Consider the following 24317-nt stretch of genomic DNA (forward strand, 5'->3'; position numbering starts at 1 on the left):
GTTGGGAAAGGTACATGATGCTCGCATCTTCAGGAACTCTGGTCTGTTTCAAAAGCTGCAGGAACGGACTTTCTTCCCAGACCAGAAAATAACCATTGAGGATGTTGAAATGTCTATAGTTATCCTTGGGGACCCAGCCTACCCCTTAATGTCATGGCTCATGAAGCCAGACACAGGCAGCTTAGACAGTAGTCAGGACCTGTTCAACTACAGGCTGAGCAAGTGCAGAATGGTGGTAGAATGTGCATTTGGACATTTAAAAGCACGCTGGTGCAGTTTACTGACTCGCTTAGACCTCAGCAAAACCAATATTCCCATTTTTATTACTGCTTGCTGTGGGCTCCACAATATGTGTGAGAGTAAAGGGGAGATGTTTATGGTGGGGTGGGAGGTTGAGGCAAATCGCCTGGCCACTGTTTACGCGCAGCCAGACACCAGGGTGGTTAGAAGAGCACAGGAGGGCGCAGTGCGCATCAGAGAAGCTTTGAAAACCAGTTTCATGACTGGCCAGGCTACAGTGTGAAAGTTCTGTTTGTTTCTCCTTGATGAACCCCCCCCCTTGCCCTTGGCTCACTCTACTTCCCTGTAAGCCAACCACCCTCCCCTCCCCCCTTCGATCAGCGCTTGCAGAGGCAATAAAGTCATTGTTGCTTCACATTCATGCATTCTTTATTAATTCATCACACAAATAGGGGGATAACTGCCAAGGTAGCCCAGGAGGGGTGGTGGAGGAGGGAAGGACAAGGCCACACAGCACTTTAAAACTTATTGAATGCCAGCCTTCTGTTGCTTGGGCAATCCTCTGGGGTGGAGTGGTGGGAGGCCCCCCTACCGCGTTCTTGGGCATCTGGGTGAGGAGGCTATGGAAGTTGGGGAGGAAGGCGGTTGGTTATACAGGGGCTGTAGCAGCGGTCTGTGCTCCTGCTGCCTTTCCTGCAGCTCAACCATATGCTGGAGCATATTAGTTTGATCCTCCAGCAGCCTCAGCATTGAATCCTGCCTCCTCTCATCACGCTGCCACCACCTATCAGCTTCAGCCCTCTCTTCAGCCCGCCACCTCTCCTCCTGGTCATTTTGTGCTTTCCTGCACTCTGACATTGTCTGCCTCCATGCATTCGTCTGTGCTCGGTCAGTGTGGGAGGACAGCATGAGGTTAGAGAATATTTCTTCGTGAGTGCGTTTTTTTTGCCTTCTAATTTTCGCTAGCCTCTGGGAAGGAGAAGATCCTGTGATCCTTGAAACACATGCAGCTGGTGGAGAAAATAAAAGGGACAGTGGTATTTAAAAAGATACATTTTATAGAACAATGGGTACAGTCTTTCACGGTAAACCTTGCTGTTAACGTTACATACATAGCACATGTGCTTTCATTACAAGGTCGCATTTTGCCTCCCCCCACCATGTGGCTAACCCCTCACCCCTCCCCGTGGCTAACAGCGGGGAACATTTCTGTTCAGCCACAGGCAAACAGCCCAACAGGAACAGGCACCTCTGAACGTCCCCTTAAGAAAAGCACCCTATTTCAAGCAGGTGACCATGAATGATATCACTCTCCTGAGGATAACACAGAGAGATAAAGAACGGATCTTGTTTGAACGCCAGCAAACATACACTGCAATGCTTTGTTCTGCAATGATTCCCAGCTACGTGCTACTGGCCTGGCATGGTAAAGTGTCCTACCATGGTGGATGGAATAAGGCTGCCCTCCCTAGAAACCTTCTGCAAAGGCTTTGGGAGTACATCCAGGAGAGCTTTATGGAGATGTCCCTGGAGGATTTCTGCTCCATCCCCAGACACGTTAACAGACTTTTCCAGTGCCTGTACTGGCCGCGAATGCCAGGGCAAATTAATCATTAAACACGCTTGCTTTTAAACCATGTATAGTATTTTAAAAGGTACACTCACCAGAGGTCCCTCCTCCACCTGGCGGGTCCGGGAGGCAGCCTTGGGTGGGTTCAGGGGGTACTGGCTCCAGGTCCAGGATGAGAAACCATTCCTGGCTGTTGGGAAAACCAGTCTCTCCGCTTGCTTGCTGTGAGCTATCTACAACCTCCTCCTCATCATCTTCCTCATTCCCCAAACCTGCTTCCGTGTTGCCTCCCTCTCCACTGAAGGAGTCAAAGCACAGGGTTGGGGTAGTGGTGGCTGACCCCCCTAAAATGGCATGCAGCTCATCATAGAAGTGGCATGTTTGGGGCTCTGACCCAGAGCGGCCGTTTGCCTCTCTGTTTTTCTGGTAGGCTTGCCTCAGTTCCTTAAGTTTCACGTGGCACTGCTTCGGGTCCCTGTTATGGCCTCTGTCCTTCATGCCCTGGGAGATTTTGACAAAAGTTTTGGCATTTCAAAAACTGGAACGGAGTTCTGATAGCACGGATTCCTCTCCCCATACAGTGATCAGATCCCGTACCTCCCGTTCAGTCCATGCTGGAGCTCTTTTGCGATTCTGGGACTCCATCATGGTCACCTCTGCTGATAAGCTCCGCACTCACCTGCAGCTTGCCACGCTGGCCCAACAGGAAATGAGATTCAAAAGTTCACGGGCCTTTTCCTGTCTACCTGGCCAGTGCATCTGAGTTGAGAGCGCTGTCCAGAGTGGTCACAATGGAGCACTCTGGGATAGCTCCCGGAGGCCAAAACCATCTAATTGCATTCACACTACCCCCAAATTCGACCCAGCAAGGCCAATTTCAGCACTAATCCCCTTGTCGGGGGTGGAGTAAAGAAATAGATTTTAAGAGCCCTTTAAGTCGAAAAAAAGTGCTTCGTAGTGTGGACGTGTGCAGGGTTAAATCGATTTAATGCTGCTAAATTCGACCTCAATTCCTAGTGTAGACCAGGGCTAAGTAATATTGAAGAGAGCAAAGAAAGCACAACTGCTTTAAAATGCCCATTTGCAGTTTCACTGCCTCAGCCATGTGTATTGAGGTATGCATGACCTCATCTTTGAGACAAGCATATGCTTGGGACAAGATAAACCCGAGTGAAAGAAAAGTTATTTTTGATAACGAAAAATATCCCTATCCCTATACTCAGGGATAACAAGTGCTTAGATATTACTGTGATGGGGTCATATAAAAACCTATACAAGTACATAAGATCTAACAAAAGTGTTGCAAAACAAGTGTTTCTATGTCTAATGTTCTTATAAATCACACACATACCACAAAAGGTATATGTGTGTGGGGGAGGGGGCAGAGGGGGTGGAATCCTACGATACTAACACTTTGACTGTTGAGCTCTAAAACAATTTCCCCTTGGTTGTAAAACTGATTGGTTATTAGTATGTGTTCAGATGCCTAACAAAGCTTTCCACATATAAGGCTTTTAAAAAAATCATTGTGTTTTTGTATTCTGCTGCATTCATTTATACTGTTCCAGATGCATTGAACATGAGAACAAAACACTGAAGAGGGAAAACTGTGTTGATCCACTTATACAAAGAAGCTATGGTGATGAGCACGAGAGAAATACCCTGAACTACAATAAAATGAACATTGAGACATATCCCAGAAAGTGCCGTGCAACTGCCACTATTCGTGTTTGTGTTCCAGTAGTGCCCACCAAGCGCACTTGCTCTCTCTCTTTCCCCCTCACTCACTCTCTCTAAGAGCCAGTCCCTGCTGGAAGAATTTACAGTCTACATAGTCAGAACAGCCACAAGGAGAAAGGAATATTAAGAATTTGGCTCTTTGCGTAGTTTTAGAAAATATATTCAGATGCCAGGGACTTGAACTTCTGCTTTGGCTTCATAAAAATGGCTTAGGACCACCAATCTTGGTCAACAAAAATGAGGGTAGAGAGGTAGTGCGTGTGTAGAAGCCTCAGGTCCCAAGCAGGCAGGTTGATATGCAAGACACCAATGTAATCAGTAAATCAGGTCAAAAATGGTAACTTTTTTTTTTATACAGAAAATTAAAAAAAAATATTTTTTTTCTTGCTTCAAGGTTTGGGTTACAAACATCAAAAGCCTGCACCTCCAGCAGCATAGAAAACTATGCTAGGATGAGAAATGACTTGCAGGTATGGCAGTGCCACCTACTGACTGGTGAACACCACTTCTTGCAGCACATGGGATTTTTCTTTGAATGACTCCCACCTACATGCCAACTAGGTCTGACCCTACTTAGCTTGTGACAGCAGTCAGAGATGGTCCCTCTGCAGGCAGCCTCTCTTGGCCCAGTTACCCTCTTTCTCCTTTCTTAGGCTTTGGTTTTATCGAAGGTTCTTATGTGTTTTTGTTTTGCTTTGCCTTGGTTGCTAAGGAGGAATGGTACATTTTTAGTGTGGTAGGCAAGGATTTAGTCACGTGTCTGCTGAGGGATGCATTATCCTTAGAGATTAATTTGGAAATAAAGTATTACTTTTACAGAGATGGGTGGATTTGTGTCTTATATTCTGTTCTCCAGTCCAGGAACATTAAAAGTACCTCAACATTCCTGCATTCTCTAAGGGAGCTATGTTATTCCACCCTACATTCTTCAACTTCAGAGACAGCAAGGGTAAGAACAGCTCCAATGTCATTTACCAGGCTCAGATAAAATTGGCAATTGCACCAAAAGTCAGAAAACAAAATAGATACACATAAAGCTGTACTTTACATGAATCAAAAAGACGGTTTCACAACTGTCTTTCAGATGTGCTAAAGGCAGCTGTTTCACTGTCAAGTTAATTCAATAAGCAAAGGGAACGTAATTCATTTGGTGTTTTCTGTTTGCTAACCAAAGAATATTTCTTGGCATGTAAACTGTGCATGACAGAATGTTAAGCCTGAAAACATATTGTTAGTTCTCAAAGTTTTTATCAGCTCCAAGAAACAATGTATAATCATGTGAACAATTCTTTTAATTAAACCACTGAAGGCCAATGCTGCTGTATAAAATTCCAAGCTGCACTGAGTTTGTGGTCATATGAGGGAGCTCATAAGAAAAGACTCCCCCCGCCACCCCATCTCTGTGTAGGGGAACAGGGACAGGTAATATTATAAATTTCTCCTTCTTTCAAATTATTGTCCCACTGAGAGTCATATGCAATATCAACAGCAAAGCCTCTAAGCAAATAGCGTATCTGTTATAGATAAACTTCTTTTACCTAGGCTACCATAATCCTCCCATATCGTACATCTGCTACAATGCCAAAGGGAGTGGTGGGGGAACAAAACCATTTTCCATTCTGAGAAGGATTGATCAACATCTCTCTATAGCTTCATCTGCACTAGGGGGCTTGTTCTGTTGCATCTTGAACAAGTGGGGCTGCTCCAGGGCAAGCTACAATGGTGAAGGGCATCTATACCAGCCGTCTTGTCTTGGCTGCAAAGAGCTGCACTGTATCTACATGCAGCACTCACCTATGGTTGCCACCTTTCCAATTCCTGGTAACCTGACCCCCAAGGCCCTGCCCCTGCCCTGTCTCTTCTTCCCACGACACCACCCCCTGCTCCATCTCTTCCCCAGAGGCCCCACCTTCTGCTCCGCTTCTTCCCCCAAGGCCCTGCCCCCATCACTTACTCCTCTCCCTCTCACCCCCCCGCCCCATCACTCAGCCCCGTCACTCACCCCGTCAGGGTTAATGACCTGGCACCTCCTCCCACGCCACGGCAGCTGGGCTTTTGGTTGGGTGCCATTTAGGGTTACTAGGTCCCTGAAAACTGGGCACCTGGCAACCCTAAATGGCACCTGGATACAGAAGCCAAAAACTGGACTGTCTAGGTAAAAATTAGATGGGTGGCAACCTTATACGCACTGCAAGCACTGGAAGTCTCTATGGTTTGCTGCCCCTATCCCACTATTCGCAGCACACTCCATGGAGTAGGTGCACACAGGAAATGGTATACACCATCTGTTCTGTTCACAGTGCAGATGCCAAGGCAAAAGGGCAACAGACTCACCTTCTGAGTAGGCCATTGCTGAACCGACTCCAGGCCTAGATGCTTGAGGACTATTGGAGGAGCACTGCTATTCTTGTGTAGGGGCGATGCACCAGGAAATAGGAGCTGGATTTAATTATTGTCATTCACTTATTCCAATTTTTTTAAGTTCAATATTTTTTCCTATTCTTGTTTTAATACTCATTGTTTTGCTTTGTTTTGTAGTTAAATGACTGCTCCCTTTTCTCTTGTGGTCCCCTGTGGGAGACGGAGATTAAAATGGTCTGGGTGTGCAATGGCAGGGAGGCTATCCCTGCCAGCTCCTCAGTGGTGCCCAGTTGGCAACCTCTGCCCCAATCCTTCACTTCATGAAGTGGGGGCCCAGAGGACGGACTGGTTGTTGGTGGGATGAGTGGTGTCTGGTGTAGTGGGGAGCTAAATGAATCTACTAGGGGATAGTGGGGAAAGGATTGTGTGCTGTGTATCCTTTAACTCATGACCCTTTCTTTGTTTTCCAGATCTCAGGAGGATGGGAGACGCTGTGATGCAGCGTCTAAGCCCAGTAAATAAGTACTTGTGCATATGCACCCTAGGTTAGCTGCTATCCTTTGATGTTTGTGCTTTGCAGATAAATCCCCATAAGACCAAACAAACTTTACAGTTTTACCTGCCCTAAATAATAACAAGGTTGTATTTTCCAGCCTGTCTTTACTGCTTTGGAAAATTGGGGTGGGGATGGAGAGAGAGAAGTGGGCAACTGTGGAGGAGGGACAGAACCAAGCAGATACCAGACATGTTTGTCTCCGGTTGTTGCAGACCTGTCCTGAATGGGGGACGTGCACTGCTAAGACTAGCTGAGTAGTCAATGGCTCTTGGGTCTACAAGCAGCCAATAGGTAAGTGGCAGAATGGTCTGAGCTACCAAAGCAGTCACTGAAACATGGGCAGGAGCACTGTGGGATTACACTAGGATGACAAACTGCATGGTTGTTGCTGCTAAGCCAGTGTTTGCTCTCTGCACTGGCAGTGCAACAGTAGAGTCATACAGTGGTGGATAAATGCCAGGCTTAGCCTTGTCCGGAGCAAGCACAAGCACAGTGGTGGTGTAAATAATTATGTGCAGATGCAAGCTCTTTTGTGGGTGCTACATGATGGGATACAAACGTGCTGGGTGTTGTGTTACTGTTGGCGATGTCAGAATGCTCCAGCATCAACAAGGAGATGCTTCAGTGCTTAGCTACCGAGCATGCATATTACAGCTTCCATCAACTTCATGAAAAAACTCGTACAGATACAGACAGACATAATCTTCCTTTCCAAATGCAAACAGATGGACATCATACCAAAAGAACTAAGGGTAAAAAATCCATTACAATCTACATACCACACAGACTATGCTGAGAGATTGTGCCACACACTCTCAAAGAAACTGTGAAACCACCTGATCAACATCCTATACAGCAAACAGGGAAAGATTAAGAATCAGCTCTCAAAACTGGATACTCTCATAAAAAAACAACCTTCCACACAAACTTCCTCATGGATAGATTTTACAAAAACTAGACAAGCCATTTACAACACAAACTTTGCTTCTCTACAAAGGAAAAAGGACACTAAACTATCTAAAATACTACATGCCACAAGGAGCCACAACAGTGGTTCCCTTAACCCACCCAACAATATTGTTAATCTTTCAGGATATAATCTTAGCCTGGCAGAAGAGTCTGTCCTATCTCCTTTTGTCCCTCCAGGCCCATGAACATGATACAGTTCTGTGGTGACCTAGAATCCTACTTTCAATGTCTCCAACTCAAAGAATATTTCCAACATACCTCTGAACAACATACTAACCCACAGAATCCTTCCTACCAACACTACAAAAAGAAGGATTCTGGGTGGACTCCTCCTGGTCGAAACAACAGACTGGACTACTACACAGATTTCTTCCGTCAACGTGCATGGGCTGAAATTGTGGAAAAGCAGCATCACTTGCCCCATAACCTCAGCCATGCTGTACACAATGCCATCAACAGCCTCAGAAACAACTCTGACATCATAATCAAAAAGGCTGACAAAGGAGGTGCTGTCGTCATCATGAATAAGTTGGAATATGAACAAGAGGCTGCTAGGCAGCTCTCTAACTCCACATTCTACAGGCCATTATCCTCTGATCCCACTGAGGATTACCAAAAGAAACTACAGAATCTGCTCAAGAACTCCCTGAAAAAGCACAGGAACAGATCTGTGCAGACACATGCCTAGAATCCCGACCAGGGGTATTCTATCTGCTTCCCAAGATCCATAAACCTGGGACCCCTGGACGCCCCATCATCTCAGGCATTGGCACCTTGACAGCAGGATTGTCTGGCTATGCGGACTCTCTCCTCAGGCCCTACACTACCAGCACTCCCAGCTATCTTCAAGACACCACTGACTTCCTGAGGAAATACAATCCATTGGTGATCTTCCAGAAAACACCCTCTTGGACACTATGGATGTAGAAGCCCTCTACACCAACATTCCACACAAAGGTGGACTACAAGCCGTCAGGAACAGTATCTCCGATAATGTCACGGCAAACCTGGTGGCTGAACTCTGTGACTTTGTCCTCACCCACAACTATTTCACATTTGGGGAGAATGTATACCTTCAAATCAGCGGCACTGCTATGGGTACCCGCATGGCCCCACAGTATGCCAACATTTTTATGGCTGACTTAGAACAACACTGCCTTAGCTCTCGTCCCCTAACACCCCTACTCTACTTGTGCTACATTGATGACATCTTCATCATCTGGACCCATGGAAAAGAAGCCCTTGAGGAATTCCACCATGATTTCAACAATTTCCATCCCACCATCTACCTCAGCCTAGACCAATCCACACAAACGGTCCATTTCCTGGACACTACTGTGCTAATAAGTGATGGTCACATAAACACCACCCTATACCGGAAACCTACTGACCGCTATACTTACCTACATGCCTCCAGCTTCCATCCAGGACACACCACACAATCCATTGTCTACAGCCAAGCTCTAAGATACAACCGCATTTGCTCCAATCCCTCAGACAGAGACAAACACCTACAAGATTTCTATCAAGCATTCTTACAACTACAATACCCACCTGCTGAAGTGAAAAAACAGATTGACAGAGCCAGAAGAGTACCCAGAAGTCACCTACTACAGGACAGGCTCAACAAAGAAAATAACAGAACGCCACAAGCCATCACCTTCAGCCCCCAACTAAAACCTCTCCAGCGCATCATCAAAGATTTACAACCTATCCTGAAGGACAACCCATCACTCTCACAGATCTTGGGAGACAGACCAGTCCTCGCTTACAGACAGCCACCCAACCTGAAGCAAATACTCATCAGCAACCACACACCACACAACAAACACACTAACCCAAGAACCTATCCTTGCAACAAAGCCCGATGCCAACTCTGTCCACATATTTATTCAAGTGACACCATCATAGGACCTAATCACATTAGCCACGCCATCAGGGGCTCCTTCACCTGCACATCTACCAATGTGACATATGCCATCATGTGCCAGCAATGCCCCTCTGCCATGTACATTGGCCAAACTGGACAGTCTCTATGCAAAAGAATAAATGGACACAAATCTGACATCAGGAATCAAAACATTCAAAAACCGGTAGGAGAACACTTCAACCGCTCTGGCCACTCAGTAAAAGATTTAAGGGTGGCAATTTTGCAACAGAAAAGCTTCAAAACAGACTCCAACGAGAAACAGCTGAGCTTGAATTAATATGCAAACAAGATACTATTAACTTGTGTTTGAATAGAGACTGGGAGTGGGTGGGTCATTACACATATTGACTCTATTTCCTTAAGTTAAGTATCCTCACACTTTCTTGTCAACTGTATAAATGGGCCATCTTGATTATCACTACAAAAGTTTTTTTCTCCTCCTGATAATAACTCATCTTAACTAGTTAGCCTCTTATAACTTGTATGGTAACATATCCAATTTCTCTCTCTCTCTCTCTCTTACTATATGTTCCATTTTATGCATCCGATGAAGTGGGCTGTAGCCCACGAAAGTCTACGCTCTAATAAATTTGTTAGTCTCTAAGGTGCCACAAGTACTCCTGTCCTTTTTGAGGAAAGAGTGTGTGTGTGTGTGCACATGCATGCTGTTTTTACTATATAAATTAACCAGTACTGAGAACACATAGTTGCTGTCTACATACCACACCATAATCTGAACTACGCAGCCACTCAGAAAAGGGCAGAGTAAAGTTTTTGCAATTAATCAGAATGTGCCTTACTGCATTGGGGTAATGAGCCTTGCATACATGCATCACATGCAGTATGGATTGCATGCTTATAAATAGTAAAATTCGAATGCAGAGATCGTGGGAAGAGTTCTATACTTAGTTGTATTGTTTTGCTTCCTTGGATTGCTCATCTATCTATTTTTGAACAGGATTACAGTCACATGGGCTACAGCTTTGGAATATTTGATCTTCATTTTCAAAGCAGTTATCACAGTGAGTTCAGTGCTATTAACTGTGTAGATCTCACATACACTCCCATCGGCTGTATCCTGCTACACAGTATTTTTGCATAACTAATGACATTTCCTGGCAGGCAATATGTAATAGTTCTAAAACATCTTGAAAGTTTGCTTCTCTTGCAGTTGTTACAAGAGGGATTGGGGGAATAAATCTTTCAGAACAGTTTGGATCCACACCTACGGCTCGTGGGAAAATCTCAATTATGGTTTTGAAAGCCATGATCGCCAGATATTCCTGCCCAATTACTTTTTGACATTTCAAATAGGTTAATTAGTGATAGATTCAAATTCCATGCATAAATGAGATGCTGAAAACATAGAGATTCAGATTATACAAATCTCAACCAATCATTAAAATCTGGACTCCATTCATTCCCTATTTTCTTTCAAACAACTACAAAAAAGACCATTCTGAGCAGTAGGAAACAAAAACAGATTCTTGCACGTCCCCCGCATTGCACTTCAATTTTAAAAAACATTATTCCAGTAATGAGTGAGAGACTGGTGGTTTGTCACTTGTGCTACTGAAGGTTCAACAGTAAAAGCCTCTGACAAAGCAAAGGAAAGAAACATGGGTGCTTTCTAGACACACAGTAAAGGTACATCTACACTATGATAAATGACTCGCTGCACAGCCACAGCTGGCTGGGTCCACTGACTTGGCTTACGCGGCTCAGGCTGTGTGGCTATAAAGTTGCAGTGTAGAAGTACGGGCTCAAGCTGGAGCCTAGGCTCTGAGATCCAGCCAGTGGGGAGGGGCTCAGAGCCTGGGCTCCAGCCTGAGCCCAAATGTCTACACAGCAAGACTTTTAGCTCCACAAGACCAAGCCCTGTGAGCTCATATCACCTGACCCAGGCTCTGAGACTCAGTGCCACCGGGTTTTTTTAATCGCAGTATAGATGTACCCTCAGAGACATTCCCTTCCCCAAGGAGCTGACAGATTTTATATAGGTGAAGCATGTAGCAGTATCTGTGGGTCAGGTTGCACAAGCATTTCTGTTCTGAAGTCATTTTCATTTACAGTACTTATATCATTTTTTTGCTGTCTCATCATTTTGGCTGAAGTTTAACCTTGTTTTTCCCTGCCTGAATTTGTTTTGGAAAGCTGTCATAAAAACAGTTCATCCTCTTTCAACAAGGAGGGAGGGTTTGGGGGTGTGCACCACAATTATTTGGGAAAAGCGGGTTCATCCATTCATTCAGCCATTCATCATATGGAAGGAGACAGTATTCCCTCTGGACCTTCCCAAGATATGCACATCTTTGCAAAGAGAACAAAACATTAACATAGATTCATAGATATTTAGGTCAGAAGGGACCATTATGATCATCTAGTCTGACGTCCTGCACAACGCAGGCCACAGAATTTCACCCACCACTCCAACAGCACAGATATAGGTGTGAGGTTTTTTTGTAGGAGTCCACAAATCGTAGTTTAAGGACTTCAAGGAGCAGAGAATCCTCCAGCAAGTGACCCGTGCCCCATGCTACAGAGGAAGGCGAAAAACCTCCAGGGCCTCTTCCAATCTGCCCTGGAGGAAAATTCCTCCTCCAGGAACAGACCATTGTTCCTCATTACAACTGTTTTGTTTTGCAATGTGCCTTAGGGTAGGCCTGCACTGCAACTGAAAGCACCTAGGGATCAAAGCTAGCCTAGGTACCAAGAGCCAGGAAGCCACAACAGCGTGGATTTCACGACGGGCTAAGTACTCAGGGTCCCGGGCAGGTACATACTCAAGTGGTGAGCCCTTCCTGAAGTCTGTGCTGCCACAGCTTCATCACTATTGGTACATGAGCTAGTTAGATTACAGCTAGCTCCAGTTGGTTGACACATGATGCAATCACTTCTGATTCCAGTGTAGACATGCCACAATGGTAGTGTGGTGGCCACCTGAAATTTGGCAGGCACATAGCCACAGAGAGGTGCCTTGGTGAAAATTGGTTGTGATTTGTCCAGTCAGAAATTTCTTATATGCGCACAGATTTTTATAATGTAACAGCTAATAACCTGTCAACCTTCTGTTCACTTTGTGCATGCATTAGATCCACAGGGAATCTTACCCCTTTCTATATGATGAATGCCTGAGTGTTTGGGAAGGAAATAGACTCTAAAAAGAGTCCAGCCACATTTGATATGATGTGTGAAGTTAAACAAAGAAGGATGTGTGGCTCCGTCCTATGTCAGTCCATTGGATGTGTGAAGGTTTGTAAAGAAGAAAATTTTACACTGCCTGGCTTTGTTAAGAGACAGAAATTGATCCCTCTTTCTCCTGTACCTGGAACCAGTGCCCAGGGCCAATAACTAAACCCAGGCTGGGTTCAGTTATTGCATAGATTTGCCCATATCTAAAAAGCATATTTTCTGAATAAATGTTTGCAGTGTTAAATGGTAAGAAACAAAATGTGGGGAAAAAAAAGTATCCAGAAACAATCAGGACTTTGTTTACGCTTTAGTGCAAATTCTCTTTCCAGGTAAAAGCACTCATCTTTCATTATTGTTTCCTTTAAATGCTTTAGGATACCTTTGAACTTTGACTCTAATTCATCATAGCAGAGAAAAAAGAAATGCTAAACCTTCCATAACAGGAGCGATAAAAGCAGAGTTAATGAGCACAATCAGTCTGAACACACAATGCTTTCGAGAAACTTACCTTTCTGTGATTGTTTCTCTGAGTCCACTAGTAACACCCTTAACCACAGTACTAGCTTTGGGGGTCAGCACCACTTGAGATATAAAAAAGGAGCCCTTCTTTCTTCTCTCAATGATTGATGCCTGAAGAAACTGAATCAGTTTTTCTGGGTCTGTTGTGTTTGCCCAAGGAGCTGGCATCATCTGCCCTGGCCAAAGAAATGGTACCTCAAGAGCCACTGGACTATGATAAAATACCAACACTTGGTAATCCTTCTCCCACAGGTACTGGAGACTTACTTCTTGGGCAAATATAGCCGGGCACATTTTATTCCCAAACGTGCCTTTGAGCATTTGGACCAGGTTCTCATGATGATATTTCTGCATCCCATAGAAATGATTGAAGTCCAAGAAGACCACTTCTTTATGGTGGTCAGTCAGAAATGCATTGATCTCTTCAAGGCCCTCATTGACTTTGGCACTAAATAACCCATGAGCAAAGTAAAGTTCATTGTCAGGGTCTCTGGGTTTAGTGGAAATTCTGAGATCAAAATATCGTATACCTGCACCCAGCTGGCTAGTAAAGTTCATCGTCTGTGTTGCCAACCACTTTCTCATCAACTTTTTAGCCACAGTCCCAAATACGGAGACAAAATTCTGGACAGTTTCTGGTTGTTCAGGTCCAACTGGAGAGGCTTCGTCGATGTAGAAGCTAAAGGAGTCATGAGACCCTACAAATATAACAAAGCAAAATCAATGTTGCATTCATACACTTAAAGTTATAAATACTCCTCTCTTTCAGGATAATCTAATTTTCTGGTTAGCACACAGATACTCTAAAATTGGCCTTTTCCTCCCAACCCCTTCCCCCCGTACATTATTTTCATAGAATCAATATTCACGTGTGTTGAAAGTGAATGAATTTAGGAGGGCTAAATGAAATGTGTATTAGTTTAATGAGTACCTCTTACTTTTATGCCCTTAGTACTACTGAAGTCAATGGGCCTGATTCTTAGTGTAAGTCAGGAGTAGCTCCACAAGTCAGTCAACTTGTAGAAGTGTGTAATACCTATGTAAATGAGAAGAGAATTAGGCCCAATCAGTGTGTTCACTTGACTAATGGTTAGCTGGATCAGGACCTTTGTGATGAGCAAAAATACATATCCTTGACATTTTACAAAAGCTAAAGTTTTCAATAGCCCTGAAGTGACTTAGGAGCACAGGTCACATTTTCAAAAACACCTAAGTCCCACTGACTTTCAGTCAGGAGCCAAAACCAGTTACTTCTCAAAATTATATCCCAAACCTTTGCACTCATGGGAGAAACAGTGTAAGAATGATAGTTTAATAGTTATAGCTGATGCAGACACTGTATTCCATTGCTTAGAATGAGGAGGTTCATTGTGTACTTTGAACAATGATGAATTGTATTGTACCTTTTTGTGTGCCGAAGTTAATTGCATTGCACATTTTTTAAAATTTGTACTATCAAAAAAGGTCAACGACACCCTCACTTTGCACTGCACTGTTTCCTTAGTTTCAAGGATTTGTCTTTATTTTGCAATATTCACTTATTTTGTCTAGTTTGCAGCCACTTTGTATGAAAATTGAAACTAAAGTTAAGGGTGTTAACATTGAATAAGTTTTCTATAAGGGGACTATATCTTGCATTGCAAGGAGAAGCACGTGATCTAGTAGGTCTTTTTCATTCTTAAGTACTGTGATGCAGTCTAACGGGGTAGGTGACAGTCTACACTACTATGGTCAACACTGTTACAAAATTGTGAAATGTTGTATAAATATGCCTTGTGAAGCATCACTGGAAAAGTTCTAATCTGCTAAATATTATTATCTTGTTATAATGTGTATATCGATGCTGTGTGTGGAGTTATGAAAATTTGCTCTGAGTTTGTAACTCAAACATGTTGTGGGTCTGAGAAACACCCACAGGCTAGCTCTTTAGAAATAACAAATAGGTGTAAACAAGGACATCTGCATGTCGTCCCTTAAGACCCCTCAGACAGCATGTAGGCAAAGGTGCAAGCTAGAATCCACAATTCAGATGAAGGACTGATGGCAGAGCACATATACCATGGAACTGCCTGACCTGTAACACAGCCAGGATTTTTTTCCAGAAAAAGGGTCAAGATATAAAAAGGGGAAATAAAGGCCTCTGGCCACCTCCTTCCTACCCCATCTCTGAACTGTTAATTCTGACAAGGGAAGTTTTGAACAAAAGGACTGAGGTCCCCAAAGCTACTTGGACAACCCAGAGAGACTTACAGAAAACTAGCAGATTTAACATTCCTGCTAACATTTTGGACTACATACTCTGATACAACTGTAATGTGTTTCATCTGCCTTAACCGTTTCATAACGCTCATTTCTTTTCTCAGTTAAGTCTTTAGTTAGTTTACTAAAGGATTGGCTACAACGTTGTTTTTGGTGTAAGGTCCTTAGCATCCCTTGACTTGGGGCTGGAAGAACCTAATGTGTGGTGATTTTCATCACAGAAGTCCAGTTTGTCCGAGTGGTAATACGGGCTGCTGGAGGGTCTGAAGGGACCGCTTGTGGCTCCATATTAAGCTAGTATAGTGATCCAGGAGCACACATTTGTTGCTGGTTTGTTAAATCTGATTATAGAACAAACACCAGTGTGGGAGTGTCTGCCCAGTTTTTGTTAGTCTGACCTGAAATTGGTTCTCTCAGCTGTGATCCACAACAAGTACAGTAATAAGGTTGACAGGTGTCCCGTTTTCAACCCTGCTCCCCACACCCCCTCTCACACCCCAATCCCTGCCCCATTCTTAAGCCCTCTCCCACACCCAAACTTCCTCCTGCAGCCTGCACCCTCTCCCACACCCAAACTCCCTGCCCCAGCCCTAAGCCCCCGCCAGCACCCAAACTCTTTCCTGGAGCCCGCTCCCCGGACCCTCTCCCACACTGAACCCCCCCGACCAAGCCTGGAGCCCCCTCCTGCACCCTGAACCCCTCATTTCTGGCCCTTAGCTCAGAGCCCATACCCCCTCCCACACTCCGAACCTGTTGGCTCCACCCCCCAGCCTGAAACCCCCTCCTGCACTCCAAATTCCTCATCCCCAGCCCCACCCCAGAACCTACACCCCAATCCCCTGCCCCAGCCCAGAGCCCGCACCCCCAGCTGGAACCCTCACCCCCTCCTGCACCACAACCCCGTCCCAGCCCCGTGAAAATGAGTGAGGGAAGGAGGGCAGGGAGAATGGACTGAGCAGGGGGAAGGGCCTCAGAGAAGGGGTGGTGCAGGGGTGAGGCAAGGGTATTTGGTTTCGTGAGATTAGAAAGTTGGCAACCCTATACAGTGACAGCTACCAATAGCTTTTGGTTCTTCATCACAAAATGCACAAAAATGTACCCCTCTTTCCTACTGTCATACTGCATCCTATCACCTTGCCTGGGATGGGTTTATGGAGCCCAAGCACAGCAGGCAACACTGTGGGTGAAATTCATCAGAGCACAAAGGGCCTGCATCCAGACCTATCCTGCATTTTGTGCAAATCTTTTTGTGTCAATGGGACTTTTGTGCCTGGAATGAGCTGCAGCACTGGAATCATAAAGTTTCAGGCCAAAAGGGGCCACCAGATCAACTAGCCTGTACTCTGACCTCCTTATATCACAGGCCACCAACTCCACCCAGCAACTGCACACTGGATCCAACTGAAATTAGACCAAAGTATTACAGCCCACAGGAGACTAGAGTTATGTGCCACATACAGAGAATGAGAGGGACCAAGGTGCACAAGTGCCTAAGGCCCCCAAAATGGCAGGGAAAAGATTCAGTGAGATATACCCAAATAATCCCAGCAAGTGACCAGCAGCCATGCACTGGAGATGAAACTGAAAAAACCCCAAGGTCACTGCCAATCTGATCTAGGGGAAAATTCCTTCCTGATTTAGCACATGGTGATCAGTTAAACCCTGGACATGTGAGCAAAAATGAGCCAGCCAACCCCCTGAGAGAGAGAGAATGCTCAATGCCACTTCTGGACCTCCCCATCCAATGTCCCATCTCCAGCTGTGGCCATCTTTCATGTTTAAGAGGAAAGACATACAAAACAAAAAAACCAGACGGTATTGGGGAAGGGGGTGGCCAGATGTAACCCTCAGGAGCTTTTAGGAACATAAAACTAGGCTCCAAGTAGTTCAAATTCCTAGCATCAAGGGTGGGCTTTTCATCAACGCCTAAGTGTCAACGACTTTGAAAGCATGAAAGCTGTGGCAAACAACGTATCAAGGTTAAAGAAGTCCCCCAATCTGCTCATTTCTGGATACCATACTAGCTAAACCATGATGAACCTTACACATTGCAATGACAGATGAAAGGTTTTCTTCTTTACATGGAAAAAAGAAAATTATTATTGCCCATCTCAAGCTTTGGCTGAATCCATCTGTGTGCCAAAGAATACTTTCATCCAATATTAAAACCACCTCAACTAAACAACTCCCTGAAAGTCCCATTGTTTTCCCTTATTGTCTTAACTGCCTCTTTCAACTGCATTTTATTTTAAATAAATTGCGAGTTGTGATTAAACTTTTTTCTGATAAGTGTTCCTTTGAAACCATATCCCTTGCACAGCATGGTTAGATCATAGAGATGTATGTGATTACACAGAAATACCCTAAAAGACTAGATCTGCATACAGCATTTTAATGCTAAATCAAATGGATACCACCAGATTAGAGCAGTGATTCGTGTTTCAACATATTACAGGAAAAATAAATGGAGTACATTAAAGGTTCTGCTCAGGCTAGCATGTATTAATCTAGAGATTAAAACAAACCTCTTATTTAAGACTAGGCTTAGGTTATTGATACTATCCTGGAATGGATCATGTGAACATTGACTACCATGTATATCCTTAAACCAAAAAAAAGTCCCTTTGATTTCATAGGATTCTGAATGGAAGTAAGGAGATCTACAGTAGCAGCTGATTGCAGGATTAAGCCCCAAATTTGTGGGAAGATAGGAACAGACCAATGGTCTAGTTCAGTGGTTTTCAAACTTTTTTTCTGGTGACCCAGTTGAAGAAAATTGTTGATGCTCGTGACGCAACAGAGCTGAGGATGAGGGGTTTGGGAGGGGTTCAGGGATGGGGCAGAGGTAGGGGTGCGGGGGTGAAGTCTGAGGGGTGGGGCCATGAATGAGGGGTTCAGGGTATGGGAGGGGTCTCTGGGCTGGGGCAGGGGGTTGGGGTTGCAGGCCTGCAGGCACCGCCCTCTCCCCCCCAGCTCCCATTGGCCGGGAACCGATGCTCGAGGCAGAGGCAGTGCGCGGAGCCCTATGGCCCACCCATCTAAGAGCCGGACCTGCTGCTGGCCACTTCCAGGGCACAGCACAGTGTCAGAACAGGTGGGGTCTAGCCTACCTTAGCTGGGCAGCACCACCACAACCAAGTGCCTTACATTCTGCGAGCCAGTACTGGGTTGCGACCCACAGTTTGAAAACCACTGGTCTTGTTAGTCTGCTAGGTTGCCTCTGGTATCCTGATGTTCCAGAGGAAGGCATACAACTCCCAAAATATACCTGGTCAGTATAAAACAGTCATTATTTAAATTGCTAGAGCCAAGAGGAACAGCACAAAAGTCTCATTGCAGAAGACTACGCTTGTCAATATACACTATTTAACTTTTGTAAAGCAATCACAAACAATACAGAGGACGAGGGGGAAATTCATTTCACAGCTGGCAAGCTTCTGAATATTTTCAGCCAGGGAAATTTAGAAAAGTAATTTTTGTACTTTTAATATCTTTATGCACAGGCTGGAGTCCAGAGAGCTGGGACTTTTGGGGGCAGGGACAACAGGAGAGGAAAGTGCCATAAGTTTAGAGACACTGTGTCATGTTGTGCAGATTGGACAGGAGGAAGTTATTAAAAGGTATCAAAAGACAAATGAAATCAATCTGTACTGTTTGGTTTGCTGATTGACACTATGCTTTGAGCAGATGTGATCATATCTGGAGCTGACCATGATGATATAAATATTATTCCTAGTTTGAGAGTATAACTAACTCATAACATCCATAGGTATAAGTGATTTGAACATTTCCTTCCAATATGATTTATCATGCACTTGTCAACATCAACATTTCTCTGTCTTCATCTTGGACTTTTACCTTTACAAATCTACTCATATGATTTTGAGATTCCAACATCTTTGCACCTGGTAGAAAAGTTATCTTATGGTCCTCGTTGCCATCACATCTAATTGTCGATATTCCTGATGATGAGAGGATCTTTTACAACCATCACCTTTATTATACAGCAAACTGGGTTCCATTCTATTGTAAAGGTTACCTTGGTGGGTGAGGAATCCGCCTCCCCCTTCTTCCACTAGGAAGTGGGTCTTTAGGGACAACTGTATGTCAGTGTTCTTTCTGTCAACCATGACAGTGGCTTCCATAACTGAAGGAAGGATGCTGCCATTTCTGAGGTAAGGTTTCTCTGGGGTACATTAGATGAAACAATGGTAGATTGTATTTTTAAATCTTTCTCTGTCTTGCTCATCCTCCCCTTTAGTGTCCCATGCTTCAAGGAAGTGTATTTGCACTCCCGGAGGCAGAAAGTGGAAGCACAGTTCAACTGACAGAGCACAGGACTGGAAACCTGCCACTCCCTGAGTTCTAATCCTTGTTCTACCACTGACTTGCTGTGTGGTCTTGGACTAGTCACCTATTCTTCAACTGCACTCTAAGGACCAAAAATCCCCAGCCTTGCTACAAGTTCTCTGTGACGCTCCAGTTTCTTTTCAAGACCTTTGGGGTGCATTATGTTAGTAACTGCAAGGGCCTTGAAGACAACTTCCTGCACATGGAAGGCTGCTGATCTGCACCCTTATAATTTGTGTCACAGTCGTGCCTACAGGCCTCAACCAATATTGGGCTCCATTCTATAGGTAAACAACAGGAAGCAAGAGAATCTCTGCTCCAAAGAGTTTACAATTTAAACAGACAAGATTGACAACTGGGGGCAGGAGGCACAGAGAAGCAAAGTGACTTGCCCCAAGTCACACAGCAGGAGACCCAGGAACGAAAACCACATCTTATTGCTAGCCTACTATCATATCCATTTGACCATATCACAAGGACCAATTTTCCTGCAACATATATTCTGCCATAGGCTGCCTCCAAGAAGGGTTAGGTAATGGAGTGGCAGCAGGTCAGTACAGTGCTCACTGGCAGGCTTTTTAAGTTGCAAAGGAGAAGATCTGACACTCGCTCTTTATCTTTCACTCAGAACAAATTCTTTTTTTATATTGACTCACTCTATTTCCATCTCAACCTTTTCTCTCGTGCACATACATCTTCTCACTGCTCTGCCAACTTTTTATACCTTTTTTCACTACAATCACTCAGTTCCCTCACAATCAGTCTCATCAAGGATTGGCTTCTGTTCCTACATTTACAGCTCTTAATCAGTCACTCCAATTTTACTCAGCAGTGGTAACGTTTTCATAATTCTCATTTCAAAATAGCTAGTCAGAAAGAAACTTGAAAAATAAAATGCTTACTTACTGATTCCCACTCAGCCAAACTCCTTTTTAGCAGGGAGTCACCCTGTGTATGTTTTTGATGCTGGCCTCTCAGCTTTAGAAGTAATTGCAAATGATGCTTTAAGTATTTGCAGCATGCACAGTTAAAAAAATAAAGCGGTCAATTTCAACCACTAAGACATTAAGCTTTGATGTACTTACAGGTAGTCAAGCACTATTTAGATATTCAAGAGTAAAGTGTACAGTGACATCTAGCTTGCAGGCAAAAAGCTTCTGGTACTTTCATTAAGGAAATGGTCTTAGTCTTCTATAGTGAATTCTTTTTACAGGACAACTGGGACTATGCAGCCTCATTAACATATTTATAGAATCCCTAGAGGATTATACTCCCCCATTTAAAAAATAATTGGACTCAATGGTGGGAAAAGGACCCTAAGGGAGAATGTATTTCAGTTTAGAAGTTGTTTCTTTAGCTCCCTAGAGATTTACTGAAATACTGCTAGCCTACTGTTTCCTGGCTCCCAGCATTGTCCCGTCATTCATAAAAAGGGCAAGCATAAATGGACTTTGGTATGTCTCTCTCCCTTCACCACCCCTCGGCAAATGCTTAGATCCTCTTGCTTAATGGGGGTCTGGTGACTCCCAACTAGAATAGTTGTCCTGAAATGAAATACTTCTTCAAAGCAGTGCCAGACTCCATCATATCCTCAGTAGTGTTCTCAAGACTCACAGGTCATAGCAAGGCACAAGTAGGATACACAGCTTTCACGCATTTTCTGACACCATAATCCTCAAATCTTTTTCAGAGTCACTGCTTCCCAGGATAGGGTCTCCCCATGGGTGACGCGTGAACACCCCATTCGGGGAAGCTCACCCTGGGCCTCAGCCCTGCTCCTTCCACCCAAGCCCTCCCCTGCTGGAGCCCTGAGCTCCCCACCCTCCCCTGCTGGAGCCCTGAGCTCCCCACCGCGGCTGGAGGAGCCCTGCCCCAGCCAGCCCAAGTCCCAGCTGGACAGGCACCCCAGGCCCAGAGCGCTCGGTGTGACTGGGGCAAGTGTTGGGGCCACCAAGTCCTGGGCAGGTGGCAGGCTCACCCTAGCCCCAGCCCCCACCCACTTGAGGCAAGAGGCTGAGTAAGGGTGGCAAGAAGAACAGGGACACCATGGGGGAAGAGCAGGATGCAGAAGAGGGCCTTGGGGCGGAGCATGGGCAGGGTCACGCCTGGCTACTCTCTGCCCACGAGTTTCCTATCCTGTAAATTTGGCCTACATACTTTATTCCTATATGTTAAAGTTAAAAATTACTTAGATAAATAGATATCTTCAGGTCAGCAGGGCCTGATGAAATACATCCTAAAATACTCTAACTGAGGAGATACCTGAATCATTAGCGATTATCTTCAAATACTCATGGGAGATGGGAGAGATTCCAGAGGACTGAAGAGGGAAAATATAGTGCCAATCTAGAAAAAAGGAATAAGGACAATCCAGGGAATTACAGACCAGTCACCTTAACTTCAGTACTCAGAAAGATAATGGAGCAAATAATCAAGCAATCAATTTGCAAATACCTAGAAGATAATAAGGTGGTAAGTAACAGTCTGCATGGATTTGTCAAAAACAAATCATGTCAAACCAACCTAATAGCTTTCTTGGACAGGATAACACACCTTGTCGATAAGGGGGAAGTGGTAGATGTGATATACCCTGACTTTAGTAAGGCTTTTGATACTGTCTTGCATGACTTTCTCATACACAATTTAGGGAAAAATAGACTAGATGGAGCTCCTGCAGGGTGCGTGTATAAATCCTTGGAAAACTGTTCCCAGAGAGAAGTAATCTAGAATTGAGTGGGGGCCTGCAGGGACCAGATCTGGGTCTAGTTCTGTTGAATGTCTTCATCAATGATTTAGATAAATGGCACAGATTTAGATAAATGGCACACTGATAAAGTTTGCAGATGATGCCAAGCTGGGAGGTGTTACTAGTGCTTTGGAGGACAGGACTAAAATTCAAAATGATCTGGACAAACTGGAGAAATGATCTGAAGTAAATAGGATGAAATTCAATAAGGAAAAATGCAAAGTACTCCACTTAGGAAGGAACAGTCAGTTGCACACGTACAAAATGGAAAATGACTGTCTAGGAAGGAGTACTGGGGAAATGGATCTAGGGGTTATAGTGTATCACAAGCTAAATATAAGTCAACAGTATAACACTGTTGCAAAAAAGCGAACATCATTCTGGGACGTATCAGCAGGAGTACTGTAAGTACTGTAATTATTTCGTTCTACTCTCCACTGATAAGGCTTCAAGTGGAGTATCGTGTCCAATTCTGAGTGCCACATTTCAGGAAAGATGCAGATAAACTGGAGAAAGTCCAGAGAAGAGCAACAAAAATGATTAAAGGTCTAGAAAACATGACCTATGAGGGAAGATTGAAAAATTGGGTTTGTTTAGCCTGGAGAACAGAAGACTGAGGGGGGAAATGGTAACAGTTTTCAAGTACATAAAAGACTGTTACAGGGAGGATGGTGAAACATTGTTCTCATTAACCTCTGAGGAAACAACAAGAAGAAATGGGCTTAAATTGCAGCAAGGGAAGTTTAGGTTGGACATTAGGAAAATCTCCTTAACTGTAAGGGCAGTTAAGCACTGGAACAAATTGCTTAGAGAGGCTGTGAATCTCCATCACTGGAGGTTTTTGAGAACAGGTTAGACAAACTCCTGTCAGGAATGGTCTAGTTATTACTCAGTCTGTTGTACCAATAAAATAAAAACCAGCAGGATCTTATTAAAGGGAAAAAGGCAAAATACCACATTTATTGTGAATACAGAAAGGATCATAGTAAGCAGTTAGTTATAGTTATAACATTCCATTCAATCTCAAATTTATTCTCACATTCATTCATTCATACAAACATACACACACACACACACACAGGTTCTGCAAGGTTGTTATCATAGTTACCAGCCTTAGAGTTGCTCATGCCAAGTCACTGGCCAGGTGGCCTGGACATGAGGAGGGAGCAGGGCCTTGTCAGATGCTCATCTGATGCTCCTGGAAGTTGGTTTGCAGAATCAGACCCCAAAGTTCTCACTTTTTAGAGTCTATTTTTATAGGAATTTCTTCCTATGCCAGTCTATGGGAATTGCTTCATCATGCTGTTGCTGAATCAATCAGCAGATAGCACATTCCTGACGGCTCCAAGATGTTATCTTGTTCTTTGGTTCTCCCATTCTTGAGGCTGTTGGGTGGATTCCAGTCTGCCCTCCGGGTGGGGTCCTCTGGTTATTTCCACTTGACACCTTCTTCAGCCGATGGACACTGGATTCTTAGGCTGGCACCTCCCTGATCATTCAGTTATTATCCACACCAAGCATCCATCCACATACATCCTCTATCACTATTTTAATCACAATGGTTAATACAACAAAAGGGTGGGGAGTCTCTGGGTGCTGTTTCTGTTGTTAGAGTATTGCTTTGAGTCTCTCTCTCTTGTGAATTGCTTTGAGAACAGACTCTGTCTTAGAATGTACTAACACAGTTAGCAGCTTGCAAGTTTCACACATAGAGGGAGAGAAACAGTACCAAAAACCAAGAGACCTCTTAATTAGTAATACCCTGGAATTTAAACTCTGGGGAATCAAACTCATTTGTGATTTTAATACAGAACTTCTTTAATATGATCCAACAAGTCCTGCCTTGAGTGCAGGAAACTGGACTACATGACCCATTGCGGTCCCT

The 24317-nt window shown here is 44.3% G+C and overlaps 1 protein-coding gene across 1 annotated transcript in view; it reads right to left on the minus strand.

Annotated features, from left to right (window-relative positions):
* The window catches only part of PLCXD3 (phosphatidylinositol specific phospholipase C X domain containing 3), a 162993-nt gene that overhangs the window by 55062 nt on the left and 83614 nt on the right, over window positions 1-24317 (minus strand). The window contains exon 2 of the mRNA XM_073346169.2: window positions 13067-13775. Within this exon, the coding sequence (XP_073202270.1) occupies window positions 13067-13775 (709 nt within the window). The remainder of the gene's footprint in view (window positions 1-13066; window positions 13776-24317) is intronic.

Source organism: Lepidochelys kempii, chromosome 5, assembly GCF_965140285.1.
Source record: "Lepidochelys kempii isolate rLepKem1 chromosome 5, rLepKem1.hap1, whole genome shotgun sequence".
NCBI lineage: Eukaryota > Metazoa > Chordata > Testudines > Cheloniidae > Lepidochelys > Lepidochelys kempii.